A 20,519-nucleotide genomic window follows, 5' to 3' on the forward strand; every position below is an offset into this window, starting at 1 on the left:
GCATATTCCTCTGGCTGCCTCTGCTCCTGCAGCCAGGGGAAAAGGAACACCGCTCCACCCAGTCAGTGAGCAGGTGAGCCAGGGAGAGTGGGTGGGAGAGTGAGGGAGGGCAACAGGAGCCTGGAAGAGGCAGCCAGGTGCTTCTTCCGCTGCTCCAGCCGGGCCACGCTGGAAACGTGGAGGACTTGGAAGAGGGGGCAGAGTCCTCCATGAGTCCCGCCTCCTCTTCTGAGTCCTCCACATTTCCAATGTGGCCCAGCTGGAGCGGCGGCAGAAGCACCTGGCCGCCTCTTCCAGGCTCCTGCCACCCACCCTCACTCTCTCTCTCACCTACCCACCCGCGCTCGCTCACTGACCTGGTGGAACGGCATTCCTTTTTCCCTGGCTGCAAGAGCAGAGGCAGCCAAAGGAACATGCCAGGCACGGAGCAAGGGGGCAGCCCTGAGGAGAAGCAGCAATGGGGTAAATAAATAAATAATTTCCCCATGAAAGAGTGAGTCCGTGATAAGCGAACCGCGAAGTAGCAAGGGAACACTGTAATCTGCATTAAGTGATCTTGAACACATATAGTATATATAATATTGATCCAGCCTACTAGATTTTCATAGATGGATAAACACTGAGACAGTTTACTTCCTAAGTTGTAAAAAAAGAATCAATTGTGTTAAGAATGAATCATTGACTCATATAGTAGTTCTCTTTAAACTGAAATAGAACTATAACAAACTTTAAGCTCTTTCAAGTGAAAATGAATCAAGGAAATCAATAACTTTGAGTTTATTGTACTCATTGGCTTCTCTTACTATAAGCAAGATAAAACATTAATGATATAATTCAAAAGACTTTAATTATATAGTGTATCAATTGAACAGAATTTAGACACAATCTAGCCCTTGACATAATTCTACACAGAACAAGGCACATACCTCAGAAGAGAGTGTGATTCTGGATCAGGTCAGCTGCCTACTTCATAGCAGGTTACAAGATTTTTATGACAACTTTGCAGCCAATAAAACACACCTTTTCCTGCATTTCTCAACTCCATAAAATCTCATGATCATGGGCTACAGAATTCTGTCTAGAATACTACAATAAGCCCTCAGAGTCTTGCTCGGGTTTGGTTCGAGGAATGTCTCCACCCTATATGGGAACTATTCCATTTTTCTACAATAGTGTACTAAAATGGCAAACAACTCAAAACCAGTACTGGAGAGAGCCTGAAAATCTGTGAAATGGCCAGAGATTACAGTTGAGTATACTTACACATCAACATGTAGGATTGCTTTGGGGATTTTTCCAAATATTTTTGAGCTGCAGTTGATCAAATCTATGGATGCAGAACCGGTGGATACAGAGGGCTGAGAGGACTATATTTCTCTGCCTAAAGAGTGCCTAGTGCATTTCAGAAGTCTCCGTCCATAACTACTAGGTGCAAACATGAGAACACATGATATAGCTACTTTACTGGAGCTAATCCCAGTGACTTTCTGAACAAGAGACCACTTAACAACTTTTGTGTGCTCCCTTGAATTCTGTGATGAAAGAAAGGTCAGATATAAATTTACTGAACAAATGAACACGGAAACTCATGCTGTCTGGGCAATCCATCAGACCTCTATGATTAGTGTATCTGGCAGGTCAGTAGGAAATATGGGTTTATAATACTATATATAAACATGCCCTTTTTAGATTATACCTCTCTGTCTTTCCTTGACTTTGTCCTCTGTGAGGATCATCCTGTAGGCTGATCACTATCATATGATTTATTGTGTTGTATTTGTAATACTCAAAATTGAAATATTTATTCTCCAAATATTCACCCCTTTCCAGTAAAAAAGAAAGCCTATAAAATGTATGTTTTTGGACTACAGCTTTCACAACTTAAGTTAGGAATGGGCAACATGAGATTTTCTACATGTTGTTTCATTGCAGCTCCTGCCCGTTCTAGCTAACGTAGAAAATGGTGCTATACGATGGAAGCTGCAGTCAGTTCTCTGAAGGCCCACATACTACTTATCCTGTTTCAAGAATATATTGCTGCTGTTGTTATAAGTATGTGGAAAAAAGGAAATTATTATCAACCTAGTTAAAGCTTATAGTATACAGAAGTAATGTATTATAATGTGGCTTGTTGCCCAATTTATAGTTGTTACCCTAATCTGGAGAGCCCCTAGAGAGTACAATTTGGGAAGGTACTGGGTTTCAGCCTTAAAAATTATAGCCAATCAATTGCATAGTTTAAACTATGGGGTTGTTTTTTCAAAGTGAAGCTTGCTGTACAGATATTCTTACTTCCTCAGATCTCATTCTTCTGCTGTTCCTGATTAGCATACTCAGGACTGCCATGCTTTGCATTAACCTGTGGTAGTGACAAAAAGTTTCTGACAAGGTGCCAATGCTATCATTTTTATGTATCTGTTCATCGACTTGCTTTTTGGGATCAAAGGACCTGCCATCTTCCGGGAAACAAATTAAAGCCTCTGGCAATGACAGAAGTTCCTTTCAAACAGCCCCTGAACACTTTGACTTGGCAGGTGCATCACATGGACAAGTCACTGCAGGGGGATAAATCTCTCCTTGGCAAAGTAGGTGCTCAAATTTAGCCCAAATTAGCTTAGCCTCTGCACACAGGTTCTAGTTCAATGCATTCTGAGCTCCAGACAGGTAGCAGACTTACCGGAGGAGATATCTTCGCCAGAATCTTTCTAATAATTCATTTAGACTGGCTTGGTAGTGTTAATTTATTCACTTAAAAGGATGTTAACATTCACATTAGAGAGAAGAAAATGAGAGGAGAAGAAGGAGAGAAGGAGGGATAGAAGGAGTGCTTTCAAGAACAGGGATTAAAAGAATTGACCCTAAACTGAAATTGCAAAGTAATTAGCAACAACTGCTTGGGCACGATAAGAAGTTAAGTAGACTAATTTGTGGGTTTTCTGTGTGCCATATTCTGCCAATATGTGGCTACAAAATGAGATAAGAACAGAAACTCCATCTGGAGGCAATGATCTTTGTCAGTGTACTACATCTAAAGCCACTCATTTTGTTGTTATCTGCCTTCAGCTGATTTCTGACATATGGTGACCCTAAGGCAACTCTTATTACAGGGCTTTCTTGGCAATATATCTTCAGAGGGGGTTTCCTCTGCCTTTCTCTGACACAGATAGAGTGTGACTTGCCCAAGGACCTTTGGGTTCTCATGACCCTAGTAGGGATACAGACTCTGATATTCAAAGTTGTTGTCCGATATTCAAGCAATTGCAATATGCTGGCTCTCGAAATCGCTACTGCTCTTTTCAGTACTGCAGTTTTGAAAAGTTATTTTTTTGGACAACTTCCAGATTCCCTCAACCAGCATGGCCATTTCAAAAAAGTAAAATTCCCAAATTATGAACAGTACAGACTAACTTTGTTAAACACATCACTAAATTTTGCTTGCTAATAATCCAGAGACAGTATCATGTTTGCCGCTTTATTTGTTTTTGTGCCACTTATTTACTCTTTCTTGCTTCAGTGTGTGTGGTTTCTCGAACTTTAGTTTAGCTTTGCTGTAAAACACTCTTGCATGCTAGTATCATCCTAGGAGAGTATAAAATAACAAGAAGAACTGTTATGTGAATGCCAATGTAATGACCAGAACTATGGAAACCAAGTGCATTATCTTAGACAAGTCCCACACTCTAAGATGAAGGCAGTGGGGAAACCCTTTTACATGATAAGTACAAGAAAACCCCAGAGTTGTGCCAGCATAAGGCAGGGTCAACTGGAAGATACAAAATACAACTCCTTATACAAGAAAAGTAACACTATTTTCAGTTAGTGGACTACTTTTAAAATAAATGTCATTATGTCTCCCATTATCTCCCACAGGAGCAAGCTTTGATTTATATAGTAGTTTCATTGATAAATGGATCCCCAGTTGATAGCTGTTAATGCTGCTTGAATTCAACTTGCTTCCCATGAGATAAACTCAATAAATCCTGAATTTCTATGTAAAAGACAGTGTTCCAATGCAAAAAGAAGACAGACTGAGAATTCCACTTTGAACTATGGAATTTAACTTCCTTGTTTCTTTCTTGACAGATGTCCGTAGAAGAACAATATATGAGTATCACAGAGTGGAGCTTCAGATGTCAAAGGTTACAAATCTGTCAGCTGTTGAGATGATTCCTCTACCTAGTAAGTCAAGTTCAACAAGCACATGAAATGCAACCTTCTAAAAGAGAGGTGTTTTTTTTAAGTAGACATCTTGCCTTTATGGATATCTTTTCTTCTCAATAATTACATTGTGCTTATCCAGACAGTATTTTCATAGTAACCCCAACTCACTCACAACTTTGGAATTCTGGTGACATCTAAAACCATGTAACATTACACTGGAGAATAAAATGTGTTTTATTCCAATGCCCCTTCCTGTGTCTTGTCTTGATCAGTGCTGTGGTTCAGGGGTTTTTCCACATTATTTCAACATTAAGCAGCATTAAATATGTTCATGTAAAATGCAGTTAACTTGCTTATACATTCCTCATGAAGCATCATTGCTCAGTTGATTCTTTTCCACCATCTTCTTTTTTTACTGTTTAAAGTAATTCCAGTGGTAAAGGACTGGCTCTGTGATATGACAGGGGCACTGCAAATGTGGAACTGTCACTGCTAAGACAGGAAATATTTACAACAAAGGGTTTTTTTCTCCTTTCACAACTTCATTGTTATCCAGCAATATTACTTACTTTAGATGTGATGCCAAATTAGCATCATCTAACTGGATGATCTATTACTGTCAGGCCTAGCCAGAGTATCACAGCATACATTGTTTGTTGGTTGCACATTTGTATAGTACTGAATGATCAGAGAATCTCATACATATTATTCTTTAAGGCCGACTCAGGAAATAGCAAGCTTACTTTGCATGCTTGTTATTCCAAAACAAATAGTGACAAATTCTTACTTCACAGCTAATGCACCTCCTAGATGTTAGCTACCAACCTCCTCGTAATCATATTACAGCCTTTGCACAGTTTCCTCCTCCAGTTTGTGATATTCGTATGGGGGAAAACACATTATCTAATCACTAATGGAGTAATTTGTAAGAATCCAAAAGGAAATGGATACAAATATGTCACTGAATGATAACAAATGGAAAATTTAAGAGCTACAGAAAAAGAATTAGATTTTTGAAAATGACATTATATTTACAAATGGCATTAAACTTGAATCTAAAAAATTATCTGTATGTTTGCATGTTGCCATAGTCTGTGTTTATAGTTATGAATTATCATCTAGTCAACTTAAATCTATGGTGACTCTGAAAGGCAGACCTCCAAGTCACCCTATCATCAACGGCCCTGCTCAAATTCAGTGATAAAGGGCCTTTCCACCCAGCCATATAACCCAGAATATCAAGGAGGAAAATCCTACAATATCTGCTTTGAACTGGGTTATCTGAGTCCACACTGCCATATATTCCAGTTCAAAGCAGAAAATGTTGGATTTTATTCAGCTGTGTGGAAGAGGCCATAGCTTTCTTGACTGACTCATTCCATCTGGAATGCACTTTCTTTTTTTCCTACTTGTCTTCTACCTTACCAAGCATTATGATATTTTCTTCTGAGTCACATCTCCTTATGATATGTCCAAAGTACAACAGTCTCAATTTAGGCGTCCAAGCTTCTAGAGGGAGCTTGGGCTTGATTTGCAATTCTAACTGGATGGCCCCCCATGAGGGTCCTCCTCCAGGGGCAAACCAAAAATGGGCAACTTGGAAGTCCCTGAACAGACTCAGAAGCAGAGTGGGCAGATCTAAAGACAACTTGGCAAGGTGGCACTACCTGGAGGAATCCTCCACCTTGTGTGACTGTGGAGCAGAACAAACAACTCCGCATATGTATGCTTGCCCACAATGTCCTGCCTCATGTACAGAGGAGGAGTTGCTTAAAGTTACGGACAATGCGGTTGCTGTTGCCCGCTTTTGGTCTAAAACTATTTAGTTGCTTGTGATTTCCTTTTTTATCATTTTAAAATGTATTTGTTATGCAATGCTTTTGACACAAAATAAATTTGCTTGAAGATACATTGATTTATCTTTTTGGCAGTCTATGACACATATAGAACTCTAGTAGTACATTTCAAATGAGTTGATTTTTGTCCTTTCCGTTTTCATTCACAATCATATATAGAAATTAGAAATTTAATTGATGAACAATCCTAACTTTAGTATTCAGTTATATATCTTAACACTGCATGGCTTTGTCTTCTTCTTTCATAGATGCCTTTCCAAGGTCTAGTTTTCTGATTCCTTGACTACAGTGTTGTTTTAATTAATGGCTAAGCCACAGCATCAAAAACCTTGAAATATTTAAATGTCTTCACTGTCTGCTTTAAAGTTATATAAATATGTGTTTATTGTTTTGTTATCTTAATGTTCAAATGCAAACCTCCCTTTGCACTTCTTCCATGTTTTCCTTTGGTAACTGTTTCAAATCTAGAATCATAGAATAGTAGAGTTGGAAGAGACCTCATGGGCCATCCAGTCCAACCCCCTGCAAGAAGCAGGAAATCGCATTCAAAGCACCCCCGACAGATGGCCATCCAGCCTCTGTTTAAAAGCCTCCAAAGAAGGAGCCTCCACTACGGCCCAGGGGAGAGAGTTCCACTGTCGAACAGCTCTCACAGTGAGGAAGTTCTTCCTGATGTTCAGGTGGAATCTCCTTTCCTGTAGTTTGAAGCCATTGTTCCGTGTCCTAGTCTGCAGGGCAGCAGAAAACAAGCTTGCTCCCTCCTCCCTATGACTTTCCCTCACATATTTGTACATGGCTATCATGTCTCCTCTCAGCCTTCTCTTCTGCAGGCTAAACATGCCCAGCTCTTTAAGCCGCTCCTCATAAGGCTTGTTCTCCAGACCCTTAATCATTTTAGTCACCCTCCTCTGGACGCTTTCCAGCTTGTCAACATCTCCCTTCAACTGCGGTGCCCAAAATTGGACACAGTATTCCAGGTGTGGTCTGACCAAGGCAGAATAGAGGGGGAGCATAACTTCCCTGGATCTAGACGCTATTCCCCTATTGATGCAGGCCAGAATCCCGTTGGCTTTTTTAGCTGCCGCATCACATTGTTGGCTCATGTTTAACTTGTTGTCCACGAGGACTCCAAGGTCTTTTTCGCACACACTGCTGTCAAGCCAGGCGTCACCCATTCTGTATCTTTGATTTCCATTTTTTCTGCCGAAGTGAAGTATCTTGCATTTGTCCCTGTTGAACTTCATTTTGTTAGTTTTGGCCCATCTCTCTAGTCTGTCAAGATTGTTTTGAATTCTGCTCCTGTCCTCTGGAGTGTTAGCTATCCCTCCCAGTTTGGTGTCGTCTGCAAACTTGATTATCGTGCCTTCTAACCCTTCGTCTAAGTCGTTAATAAAGATGTTGAACAGAACCAGGCCCAGGACGGAGCCCTGCGGCACTCCACTTGTCACTTCTTTCCATGATGAAGACGATGCATTGGTGAGCACCCTTTGGGTTCGTTCACTTAGCCAATTACAGATCCACCTAACCGTAGTTTTGTCTAGCCCACATTTTACTAGTTTGTTTGCCAGAAGGTCATGGGGGACTTTGTCGAAGGCCTTACTGAAATCCAGGTACGCTACATCCACAGCATTCCCTATATCGACCCAACTCGTAACTCTATCGAAAAAAGAGATCAGATTAGTCTGGCATGACTTGTTTTTGGTAAATCCGTGTTGGCTATTAGCAATGACCGCATTTGTTTCTAAGTGTTCGCAAACCATTTCCTTAATGATCTTTTCCAGAATCTTGCCTTGTATCGATGTGAGGCTGACCGGACGGTAATTGTTTGGGTCGTTCTTTTTTCCCTTCTTGAAGATAGGAACCACATTCGCTCTCCTCCAATCTGCTGGGACTTCTCCCGTTCTCCAAGAACTCTCGAAGATAATTGCTAGTGGTTCTGAAATAACTTCCGCTAGTTCCTTCAATACTCTTGGATGTAGCTGATCTGGCCCTGGGGACTTGAATTCGTTTAGAGTGGCCAGGTGTTCCTGGACAACTTGTTTCCCTATTTGGGGTTGGATTTCCCCCAATCCTTCGTCCATTCCATGTTGCTGAGGTTGAAGATGGCTTTCTTTTTGTGAGAAGACCGAGGCAAAGAAGGCATTAAGCAGTTCTGCCCTTTCCCTATCCCCTGTCGCCATCACCCCATCTTTTCCTTGCAGTGGCCCTATCTCTTCCTTTTTCTTCCTTTTTCTACCAACGTAAGCAAAAAAGCCTTTTTTGTTGTTTTTTATGTCCCTGGCAAGCCTGAGCTCATTTTGCACTTTAGCCTTGCGAACCTTTTCCCTACAGGTGTTGGCTATACGTTTGAATTCTTCTTTGGTGATTTATCCCCTTTTCCACATCTTGTGCATGTCACTTTTGAGCTTTAGCTCAGTTAGAAGTGCTTTGGACATCTATTCTGGCTTCTTTGCACTTGTCTTATTTTTCTTCTTTGTTGGCACTGTTTGCATTTGCGCCTTGAGTATTTCACTTTTGAAAAACTCCCATCCATCCTTAACTCCCTTGTTTTTTAATATTGGCGTCCATGGAATGCTGCTCAGTAATTCCTTCATTTTTTGGAAGTCAGCTCTCTTAAAGTCCAGAATGCGTGTTTGACTTGTCTTAGTTTCAGCATTCCTTTGTATTGCAAACTGCAGGAGCACGTGGTCACTTTCCCCTAAAGATCCAACCACTTCAACTGTATTGATCAGGTCTTCCACATTTGTTAAGATTAGATCAAGAGTTGCTGATCCCCTTGTTGCCTCTTCTACCTTCTGGACCATAAAATTGTCTGCAAGGCAAGTGAGGAATTTGTTGGACTTTGTACTCTTGGCTGAGTTTGTTTTCCAGCAGATATCGGGATACTTGAAATTGCCCATGACTACTATATCTCTTCTTTGTGCCTGTTTGGTCAGCTGTTGACAGAAGGCTTCATCAAGTCCTTCATCCTGACTCGGAGGTCTGTAGGTCTCTGCTATTTTCTGCTAGTAGTATAATTACATCTGCATATCTTAAATTGTGGATGTTTCTTTCTCCAGCTTTCATGGTTCATTCTTTTAAATCCAGACCCAATGTATGTGCTCAGTATACAGATTAAACACATGCAGTCTAATTCCTCTGCAGTAGGAAACGAGTATATTTCTCCCTGTTCTGTCCATTTTTTAAAGAGTGGGCCATAGGTTTTCATGACCTATTCAAAGAAAGACTTTGCTATAATCAATAAAGCATGGACTGATTTTCTTCTGAAATTGGTATGTCCATTATCCAGTGAATGTTTACAACCTGATTCCCAGTGTCTCTTCCTTTCCTGAACCCAGCCTGAGCCTGAACAAGTGTCATTCTTGAGCCATATATTACTGATGTCCCCTTTTCACAGGGATTAGAATGTATATTGAAGGTTTTCAATATATGGTCCATTGTTTGATTTGGTGATAGGTTTTAGTTAGAACTAGGGTAAATTCTGTCTTTATAGTGTGATGTAGCTATATTAGTATCCCATCTGTTCCTCATGATTTATTTCTCCCAATTGCTTTTAGCGCAGCTCCCACTTCACTTTCCAGAATTGTAGGTTCATCTTCAAATTGTTCTTTCTGTCATTATTTCATCCCTTTTTGCATTCCTGCCTGAGAAGGTTCCTGGCTTCAGAGTTCACCTGGTTCCATTATCTTTAAATTCTCTTGGAATGTTCTACAGGTTGAATTTTGGCATGATAGTTGGTGTAGTGTTCTTTAGTTTTATTCTAATTTTTATATTAGTAGTTCATGGTCTGTCTCTCAATTTGCTTCTTGTCTTGTTTTGTGGAGAGAGTAAACCTTCATCATCTGCTTCCAATTATTCAATCTATCTGATTTCTATCTTGGCCATCAGGTGATGTCAATGTATAGAGTCACCTCTTGAGTTGTTTGAAAATGTGCTTGCAATAAACGTTGGTCTTGCAAAATTCAGCCAATCTATTGCCATCATTTCTTGGACCTAGGCCACATTTTCCTACACTGTCTGATTCTGCTTTGTTTCCTACTTTTGCATTTCAATCACGGTGTATTCCAAGAAGCCCTGATGTGTAGTGTGATTCATTTCCTCTTAGACTCCACCATATTTATAGCCTGTTGTTAATTCTGGACTACTATCCCCACACTGCCAAAGTAAAGCAGAACACTCCAGTTATCTGAGAAGATTATTCTTTGAATTATTCTCAAACCAATATTGATTGTAAAGAAAAAAGTGTTTGTGACATGAACAATTCATTTGTTTTTACAGCTTGCCTCCAGTTTAACAGCTGTGGGCCTTGTGTCACAGCCCAAATTGGTTTCAACTGCAGCTGGTGCAATAAACTCCAAAGGTAAGAGAGCTAGTTAATTTTTTTGGTGTTTGATATACAATGCCACTGATAATGAATCCATTTTTCTCTTGCCCAGTATATTGCTTAGGAGGTTATTTTAATTGGACCGATTTATTCCTGGGGACAACCAAAGTGATGTGTTTGACCTTTTAATTTGTGATATATAAAGTAAGAATATTTCTCTTCTAGAGGCACAATCTCATTGTCAGCTGGACACAGTGAACATAATTAACCCTCAGAAAGAAGGGCTTGCCAGCATACTTGGTGGGAATGCCCTAGAATTGCAACATTCTGAAGGGAGTTATGAAGTATAATTAAACATAAGACTGTGAGTCCAGGAAGAGACACAAGTTATTCAACACATTGATAATTTTTTAAATAGCAAAAAGAGACAACATTCCTGTATGTTTATTTACAATGGATGAAAACATTTATCAGACTGAAGTATGGGAAAAGACAGACAACTTAATCTCTTGATATTGCTGCTTGGTTAAAAATGGGGGTGGAGAAATGGAGCAGAATTATGGAATTTGAAAGCAAAGGAAAAGATAGCTTGCTTTATTAAATTAAAGAAGAGTGAAATTTTTCTCCCACCACAACTTTTTGTAAAATAGGGTCCTCTAGATGCATTGCATCCAGCCAATCAGATTATCCCCAGCAAGCGTGCAGTATTCTAATACAGTTTAGAGTTATTATTTGTGCTTGTAAACTAAGAATTAAATGCAGGTTTGTAAATCTGAGATCCAAGCCATTTTGCCTTCTCTTTTTTAAAGTTGTTTTTGATGGTTATTTCTAATTTGATTTGCTCTGAAAATCAAACAGAGAATAACCTAAAACCCTATACTGATAATTCTCTTGCTACTGCTATAAGAGTGCATGGTTCTACTCTAGTGTATTAATCTGTATAAGTATAGGAACTATGTTTGTATGGTTTATCACTTTGAGTTCCTGGATTGCTTCTTGAATTGAAATGCATATTCCACTGAGATTCTTGTGGTAATTTACACATTACAAGATGTCTCTTACATCTAAGAATTTAGCTATATGGTGAAATAGAAAAGAGAAGCAACTGTCTGAGAACTTAGGAATCTTTATCTTTTTGAGCTACAATTCACAGAATCCCCAGCTAGTAGGGCCTAGAGACTTTAATTCAAGCAATCCAAAAAGTAACTTTTTTCAACTATGAATTTTCTTTTATTCCCAACTCTCAGAATGGCTTTAAAAATAAACAAAACTTCACGTTCTCCCAAGGTACCAAGGAAAGTTGTCATAGCTCAGATATACAAAAACAAAGACTATGAATGACAGCAAGTTTCAGAGGGAGGGAGAATCAATCCATGTTGACACTTGTCTTGTGCTTCTGGGACACATTTCTCCAGTTGTGAGGTCATTGTGGTGTAAGACCTTCTTCTGATTATTTTTCCTATGAAGAAGAATTGTGATTCATAATATCTCATGGGGCTTCAGGGGGAAAGCTATAATAATACATTTCCCCATGCAGTCCAACAGAGTCATTTTGGAATCTGGGTAGCACCTCACCATTTTGGTATCTTCACAACTTGGTTCTCTCCCTCTTACAATGTCCTTTCCATGTCAAGAAAAATAAAATGTTTATGAATATTGGTCATTGTCTTTCCTTTCTAGCTTTGTGTTTAAACAGGTCAGAGTGGTTCTCAAGTCTGGTCAGCTTCACACACACACACACACACACACACACACACACACAGAAGCAGATGTATTGTTACTTCCAGCTTTGATTTGTCCCACCATTTTTCTTTAATTTGGTGGCACATTTGAGTCTAGTACAGCCTTCAACAGGTCTTGTGCATGAAAATTAGGCCGTAACTATTCAAAAATTGACCATCTTTAGTCTATGCAGAGAAATGCAGTGTGTGTTTGTTTATCTGTCATCATTTATCAAGTTAAAAGAAAACAGGTGTTGTTAGATTACTAAAGAAATGCTACTGAGAACAGCAATTATGGAAAAAGCCAACCATCCCAAGAGGCACCATAAACTAGAGTTTGTGGATTTATATGTATCTAAAATGTTTGTAGGAAACCATTAAAAATAAATTAAAGGGATAGAACTAGATCTTGGCTTTATTTTTGGCATGTTAAGGAAATACACGTTTAAGAAAGTTGTTTCTATAATGTAACATTTGATATTGCAAATAACTGTTATTATATGCACTTTAGAGAATTTGCAACCATTCTTATACTATTCACTGGCTTCAAATTTGTTCTCAAGCCCATTTCACATTGCTAGTTGTTCGATTAGAGGCATTAGACCCTTTTCTAGACAAGATCAAGAATGGTTCAAATTAAGACTCGATGTGCATCTACACTGTAGAATTGATGCAACTGGACTCTATGTTAATTCCCATGGATCAATGCTAGGAAATCTTAGGATTTTTAGTTTGATGAGCCACCAGCACTCTTTGACAAAGAATGCCAATGATCATGTAAAACTACACCTCCCATAATTCTATTAAAAATTGAATAGCGAATAAGTAAAACTGTGAATAAATGATACCATGTATATTGGTTCTGTGAATATAGAAGTTGTATTGTACGTTCAGATATAGATAAATACAGTACCTAAACCATGGCTAACTACAGGGAAGTTTCAAGGAGAGGAGCAGCACAGCAGAGCCTGTGTTCACCATCTTGAAGAAGAAGGGAAAGAGAGAGAAGTCCTTTTAATGTGCTTGCATTCACACCTGGAAGGTCCTCTGGTCATATGATGTAATTGCTTAGATATATTTGGACAATGGGTGGCTGATTAAATAAGGGAATTCTAGAGATGATATGTATAGGGCAGAGGCATGAAGGAGGAATCCCTTACCGTCTAAAGCTCCATTGTTCTAATAATAGCAAATTGGTAAGGGAGTAAAAGAGAAGGTTTGGTTGTGAAGCATTTTCCCACAGTTCCCATTCTCAGTCTCTTGTACTCTAGTTGATGACTTGCATCCCTCCTTTCAGTCTCTGGAAGTGGTTTTTGGGAGTAGCTTGGTGGGGATATCAGCAAAGATGAACTCTGTGCTGTAGTGCTTTAGCTCAACAAACCCATCTTGACACATTTGTGACACCTTATAGAAAGCTATGCCAGTATTCTTTTTGAATGGCTTTTCACTCTCAGAAATCCTGATGCAGCTATTATTGTCTTGCAACTAAATAGTTGGCTTTGGTTACAAACTGATTTTGCAGACACAAATTCTCCCCTTGTAGAGGTATCAGCAATCACAGACTTTTTTACTTGACCAGCTTATGGCTCCTCCACCACAGAAAATGAGGTTCCCGTTGGTTAATTTCTGTCTGCCAAGTCTCCAGCCCAGTCCACATCTCCATGGCTGGGGTTACCCATTGACTGGTAGCATCAGTTTGTGATCTGCAGTCACTTTTAAATATCTAACCACAATTTTCAGTTGGGGAGTTAAACATTCTGCATAAAATTCCAACTGGTAAAATTAACAATATATAGAAGTTTTCTAGTTGCAATCTTATAGTTGTCATCATCTCTTAAAGGTCAGATTTTTCATTGTTCCTAAAGTATCCTTATCATTTAACAGCTTAAATAATGATTTTCAAAATACAGTTAGGAAAATTAATTAATTATAGCTATGGATTAATTTCTACTGAATTACTTTCAAATTATTTGAAAGATAGTAGAATTCATTTGGTTGTGGATCAAAGAGATCCTTCAGTTATGTTTGTTTCAATTTCACACTTCACAATAGGTGTGAACATTTTCCTGTACTGTAAGACCATGAATACGTGCCATGCTTCCAATGAAAGATTGGCTTTTCCCATGTTAATTTGCTTGGAGTTAAGAAAAACCTAAATAGAATCTAAGCACAACATATGCTGTGTTGATTGCAAATGGTGGAAGGAGAGAAAATTAAAATACACGGAAAGTGATAATTGGAAAAAGATGGAGCATCTAGCTTCATATGACCAATGTTCATTCATTTTTCAACATCTATGCAGAATTCAAGGGTTCATGGCAAGCCACCCTTAGATGTTCTTTGCTGCTGATTCCTCCAGTGTATGCATTGTATAATAGCAGTAATTATACCATTTGCTTCCCACCTCTGGGTATAATGAGTGCTAATGGGTATTCCTAATGAGAAAACTGATGAGCCCCTACTCTTCTATAATTCATCAGTAATCAGCATTTGACTGTTTTTGCTGTGTGTTCACTTTAACTTGACTTTGCATTCATCTAAAGACAAATGTGACCTAGAGGGGAAGAAAAAAAAACCCAATACTTCTGGAGCTTAAAGCCTACATCATTCCAACCTCTGTGAACACCATCTGTTATAGGACCTTCCTGCTTTTCCTTAGCCTGTTGCTTGTCTCTTTTAATTAAATCAGAAGAAGCGTTTTCTCATTTTCCCTTTAAAATTCAAATTCTTTTGAAATTCATCGATGACTTCCATATGTGGAATGGGCACATAAGGTTTCAGAGATCCACAGATATTCTTTTCATAGCATGCAAATATAGTAGGCACTTTTATGGTGCCAACCCAAACTAAGCAATTAATAGAATTTTGTAATCATGAAAGTAGAAGAACTTTCCCCTAATGGAAATGTGCTAGCAATGAGTACTTATTACACAGATTTTTAAAATTTATTTGGCTGAAGGCAAATAGGAACATTTTACCATATATAAAATTACAGAATTTGCTATGACCCATGAATAAGTTGAAAATTAAACTAAGGGCAAAGGATATGATGGATGAAACAGAGGAAAGCAATGCAAAAGAGCTTTAAATATTTCAGTAGGCATGGGTGAGGAGGGCACTAAATAGTGGCTGTGTGTTATGTGGGAGGCTCACTTTGGATCACTTACATGTGTGGATACTTTAACAAAGTGAACTAAGGTGGGGGCGGGAAAGAGCACGAAGCCCAACTCGGGGGAGAAGGAAGAAGGATGCCAAGGCTGCTTTTAAAAAACAACTAGAGCCCTTTTCTGCTCCCCAGAATTGGGGATCACAAAGCACACATGGAAATCAATAATCTTGCTCTCTGTGGGACCATTACACACTTCCTAAAAAGAGACCTGGGCACCTGGAAATCAGTAACTTCCTAGAAGCAGGGGAATCCTCCTTCCTTCTCCATGGATGGGATGGCCTTGACTCCAATGAATGCAGTATTGATCCGTGACTAAATTGACCCATGTTTTCAAGATTTATGTATTGATAATCGATGGCCACCTAGACATCTGCTCTCGGCTTTCTCAGTCTTATGATCTTTATGATGCAAAATAATAGCCATTTCATTAGATAGTTGTATTATCTATTAGAAATCAAGTAATGTCAATGCTTTTATCAATTAACATAAAGATACTGGTCATTATATATTTTTTTCTGTTGAATCACTAAGTGTTTCTATCATACAGTACAGATGTGAAAACAGTACAGTGCTTCAGTCATTGTAATGAATGTCCATTTAAATATACTAATAATATGAAGCTTTGAGCACCTTCCATTCCTGTGTAATAGTCATGAAGGTGATTACCCAGACTCTGATTTCTACCAACATAGATGCAGATGTTTCCTGCCCTTGATAAATGGAGTGAATCCATTGTGCTGCTTTCCCTCTGTTGTCCATAGCAAATGGCTATTGTCTAGCATTGGGCCGACATTGCATGACAGTTTAGAAAGGAACTATGACTAATTTTTGTATCTACTTCTACATTATAGCTTTATTATATTCTTTTAATTTAATAAAAGATAATATTTCAAAAATGGTCTTCTGAGAAACACATCTGAATATTCCTCCCACAAATAAAATACCTGCAGTTTGCGTAGAAATTTGTGTGTGTTTTCTAACTATAGTCTGGACCCCCAACAGTCTGACAGACCATGAACTAGCCCTTGGCTTAAAAGGTTTGAGGACCTCTGTCCTGAAAGAAGTTAACTCAATCCTCTGTAATATACCATCAAAGAGCCACTAGCCCACTCCCATTATGTCTGTAAACCTGTTCTACTCCCACTCCCAAAATCACATTTTTGTGTTCTGCATAAATAGACAAGCATAAGATTCTTAGGGGTTTTTTTCTTCCTCCCAACTGAGGTCCTTGTTCTTGTGTCCTAAAAAAATTGGTCTATTAATTGCTTCGCTAGGAGCAAACTTGGGTCATCCTTTGAGAATGAAGTTGTTATAAAACGGCTGTGTTGACAGATGGTCCAAATGGCATAACTAATCAAATCTAGCATGGTGTTTTTGTGGCAATGGGGAATTATCGCTGTGCTAGTAAATGAAAGGCTTATTAAATGTTGTGTTCTAAGCAGGAAACACATTGTAATGATAGCTTGCAGAGTCATAATTTGGAGACGCAACAATGATTATATGCTCCGTGACTGATGATTCTCTGACATATGCCATGGAAATATTTTGTGGATAGCTCCACTTGGAACCAAGACTATCTTGTTCCTGATAAAGCAGCTTTTCAATAAGAGTGACTAGGCTCACCATTGCGTCAGCAGAATAGGCAGGGGCCTTCATTCTTTTCAGTTTTCTAGGGCAGAGTAATCCAGATTATTTACGTGTTTGTGATGAGAACTATTTCAGCTCTTCTCATATAGGCAGGGATTTAGTAAACAAAGATTGCCTACTTTACTATGCTCAAAGCAGGAGAGAAATCTTCTGAAGAGTGACAGCTTTCAGAACTCCAACTTTACTGTGCAAGATTATGTATGTCTAATCAGAAATAATTGCTGGTGGGAATTCCTCCATAGTAAACACGCATAAGATTGCAATTAGAAAATTATATGTATGTATAGTTATAAAGTCAGCTACAATTTCACTATGGCTTTTCTAGATTTCTGGTGAAATTCAACATTTTCATAACTATTTTCCCTTGACCCTGAACACCAAGTTGATTCAGAGTTGAAATTGAAAAAGATTAGCAAGAATACAGGAGGTTATCCCTTTGGTCTTTGTCAGCTTTTGGTGAAGGATACAACCATATTATTGATCATCTTGCAATGTGTTCAGCCTACGAAGCAGGTTTTGGAAAAGTTATATTTTGGTCCCCAACTCTCAGAGCAGCCCACAAGACCACTGGGGAATTCAGGGAGTAATAGTCCAAAGGTATTTTTTCCCTAGGAAGTGTTGTGAAATGTAGCCTTCTTTGCTTTTCTTTGCTTCTCCATAAATGTACATTGACTAGCATACTTAAATTCAGTTCCCAGGGACTTAAAAGTTGGAACCACTGAATACCTAGATACGAATGGCCTATCACATTGCTGGAGGGAGATTTGTGGAAAGGAGAGGGAATAATCTTGATGCTATATATTTGAATATTTTGATCTAGTCAGTACCTATTAAACTCCAAGGCAGTAGCTTTGGCAGAGCAATCAAGCATGTGTGGTCTCTTCATGAGGCATATTTACACTGTAGAATTAACATAGTTTGACACTCCTTTAACTGCCATGGGTCAATGTTAAGGAATCATGGGGATTTTACATAATCTTTATTTAGCCTTCTCTGCTAGATACTGTCAATGCCTCACCAAACTACAACTTCCATGATTCTTTTAAATTTTTTTAAAGTTTTGACACATGTCTTTCAGCACCACCCAGTGTGAAACTAGTATCTCAAAAAAGTACCCTTATCTTACATTAATAAATTCCCCTTGTGACTACTTTGAAATCTATTTTTATCTTCTTTTCTAGATATCCAAATGCAAGCCTCCATTTCTTCACAAAATTTTCATTGTTTCCTCCCCATATGTCATTGATAGTTTGGCCATTTGAATATATTCTAATTTTTTTTTCTCTCCAGTCCTTTAGCAATAACTCTTTTTTGTTTTCATGGTTTCCTCCTGTCTGTTGAGATTGTCCACAATTTCAACAGAAAGGAGGAAACGATGAAAATGAACAAAATGTGATTACTAGTATTAAAAAACACCAGAATGAAGACAGTAAATAAAGAACACCACTCAGTAACAAGGAAATTCCAGACAGCAAACAATCAAGTGCTAGTTAACACCTCCCAAACAAAGGATGCCTCCAGGCAACAACAATGATTGATTTGCAGCAGCAAGGCTACTCAATGCTAACCAAGCTTGTCAATTGCAACATTTACACTTGCTTCAAACAGACAAAGGATTCTTTCCCTCACCCTGGATCGTCCACAGATATATATCTATTCTACTTGTCTTGTTTCCAACAGATCTCTGAACAAACCTCTGAGAATGCTTGCCACAGATGCAAGCGAAACATCAGGAAAGAATGCTACTGAAACACAGCCATACAGCCCAAACAACTCACAGCAACCCAACTCTTTTCTCCTTTCCAAGATTTTTCTATTATGATTCTCGCTGAAACAAAACTGTACTGATAGATTTCTACATTTTCTGTACTGTTTTTTTTTTTTTACCAAATAGCCCTTCACACCATCATTGTTTTCTCAGAAATAAAACCCACCATGTGCTGTGAAGTGGCAACTCTCAACTCTTGTTTTGTCTTGCTTTATTTTAGGAAATACTATAATGATTCTGAAGGTCGGATTCATTTTGGACTTTAGTCTTTGTCGTTATAGCATGTCTTCCTAAGTTGGGTAACCTTGCACCTTCATGGCTGCTAGCTTGTCTTGTTTCCATTCCAAGATCTCAAGTCATTTTAAGAATATTAATGACATTTTTGTGCAGTTGGATGCTCTATGGGAATAATTAATGTGTAACTGTACCCGTTGGTTTAAAATTAGCTTATTGCATACCATAAATTATAATTTGTGGAGAACATCATTAATTTCTATTTAATTGGGGCAATAGTTTACAAGCACCCTAAGCCTCTGCAATGAAAAATGAAAAATTAAAGCAAACAATTTCTTCTAAATTGCCCTTGAGAATCTTTTGAATCGTTTTTTTTTTTTGCTAAAAACTTGGTATGTTTTCTTCACACATTTGTGTGCGCCTTAATATCTTTGATTGCCTGCCATGATGAAAAGAAAGTTGTAGCGCCCAGTACATTATGTTATTTGTAGTGTAACTGTGTAAAAAATGAAACACAAGGAAATCTGGGCAGAATAAATTAAATTGGCTTAAATCCATGGGCTTGGGATCAAATCTTAATCTCCTGATATATAGAACAATGAAGCTATTAACTATCCAAAGCAAAAAGGCACTGACATCTAAAATGGTGTAATTATGGAAATTAGTTTCTTACAGAAAGCATTAATAATTTTTACTTCGAAGATCATCCTGAATGAAGTGAATACTCTGTTGATAATACAGATTCAACAGTAAAGGACTTAATTACTTTCTCTTGCCTCCCCTTCTCTCTCTATCTGACCAATCTATTTTCCATTTGTGTCTGAACTATTTTAATCTCTTTAATCTTTTAAAGATGTTCCAGTGGATTTGATCGTCACAGACAAGACTGGGTAGATAATGGCTGTCCTGAAGAGGTAACCATCAGACTTTCTGTATTTGTGATTATTTTGTGAATAGTTGGTACTTTCAAAACAAAATTTAGAGACTAGCTTTGATCCAACAGGGAGTTTCTACAGTTACCCACCTCCTGAGTTTGTCAGTATTGACAAGCAAACATCCAGCATGGTCAGTAGTAGCTCACTTTCCTATTGATGGAACCCAACATGGCTCCTTATTTTCCCTAGTCAGCACTGATCAGCACAAACAAAACCTAGAAATGTTGTTCACAGACTAAAACCTGGCTTTATACACATTCTGGCTATGGATTCTTGAAAAGTGTGCTACTATTTTCTATACATTTCTCATTCCAAAGGTGTTGGCTATGAGAAGATTTACTAGCTATTTTATTAGTTATATATAGTTTGTAAATATTATGAAAGATGATAAAGAACCTAGATATAACCTCATTAAATGGTTTAGCCCAAAAGTCATAACCTGTAATTTTTATTTATTTGTTTTTGAAGAAGTAGCCATTTCAGTATGCTTCAGTATAACAAGAAAAATATCTTCTGGCACCTTTAAAACTAGCAGTTTTATTTTAGTATGAACTGTAATCAATTAAAATCAATTTCTTAAAATGTTGTATTCAAGCTCTAGGTGTACACAACTACATAGTGCATATATGGCAGAGTCTCCTTTTTTTTTACCAGTTTAAAGAAGTGAATTGTAATCCATGAAAGAAATCTGTTAATCTTAAAGG

General features: G+C 38.3%; 1 protein-coding gene across 1 annotated transcript in view; it reads left to right on the plus strand.

Annotated features, from left to right (window-relative positions):
* The window catches only part of plxdc2 (plexin domain containing 2), a 241,142-nt gene that overhangs the window by 191,365 nt on the left and 29,258 nt on the right, over positions 1-20,519 (plus strand). Inside the window, exons 8-10 of the mRNA XM_008112452.3 lie at positions 4,084-4,179; positions 10,296-10,377; positions 19,734-19,794. Of these exons, the coding sequence (XP_008110659.1) occupies positions 4,084-4,179; positions 10,296-10,377; positions 19,734-19,794 (239 nt within the window). The remainder of the gene's footprint in view (positions 1-4,083; positions 4,180-10,295; positions 10,378-19,733; positions 19,795-20,519) is intronic.

This window comes from Anolis carolinensis, chromosome 6, assembly GCF_035594765.1.
Source record: "Anolis carolinensis isolate JA03-04 chromosome 6, rAnoCar3.1.pri, whole genome shotgun sequence".
In the NCBI taxonomy this organism is placed as follows: Eukaryota; Metazoa; Chordata; class Lepidosauria; order Squamata; family Dactyloidae; genus Anolis; species Anolis carolinensis.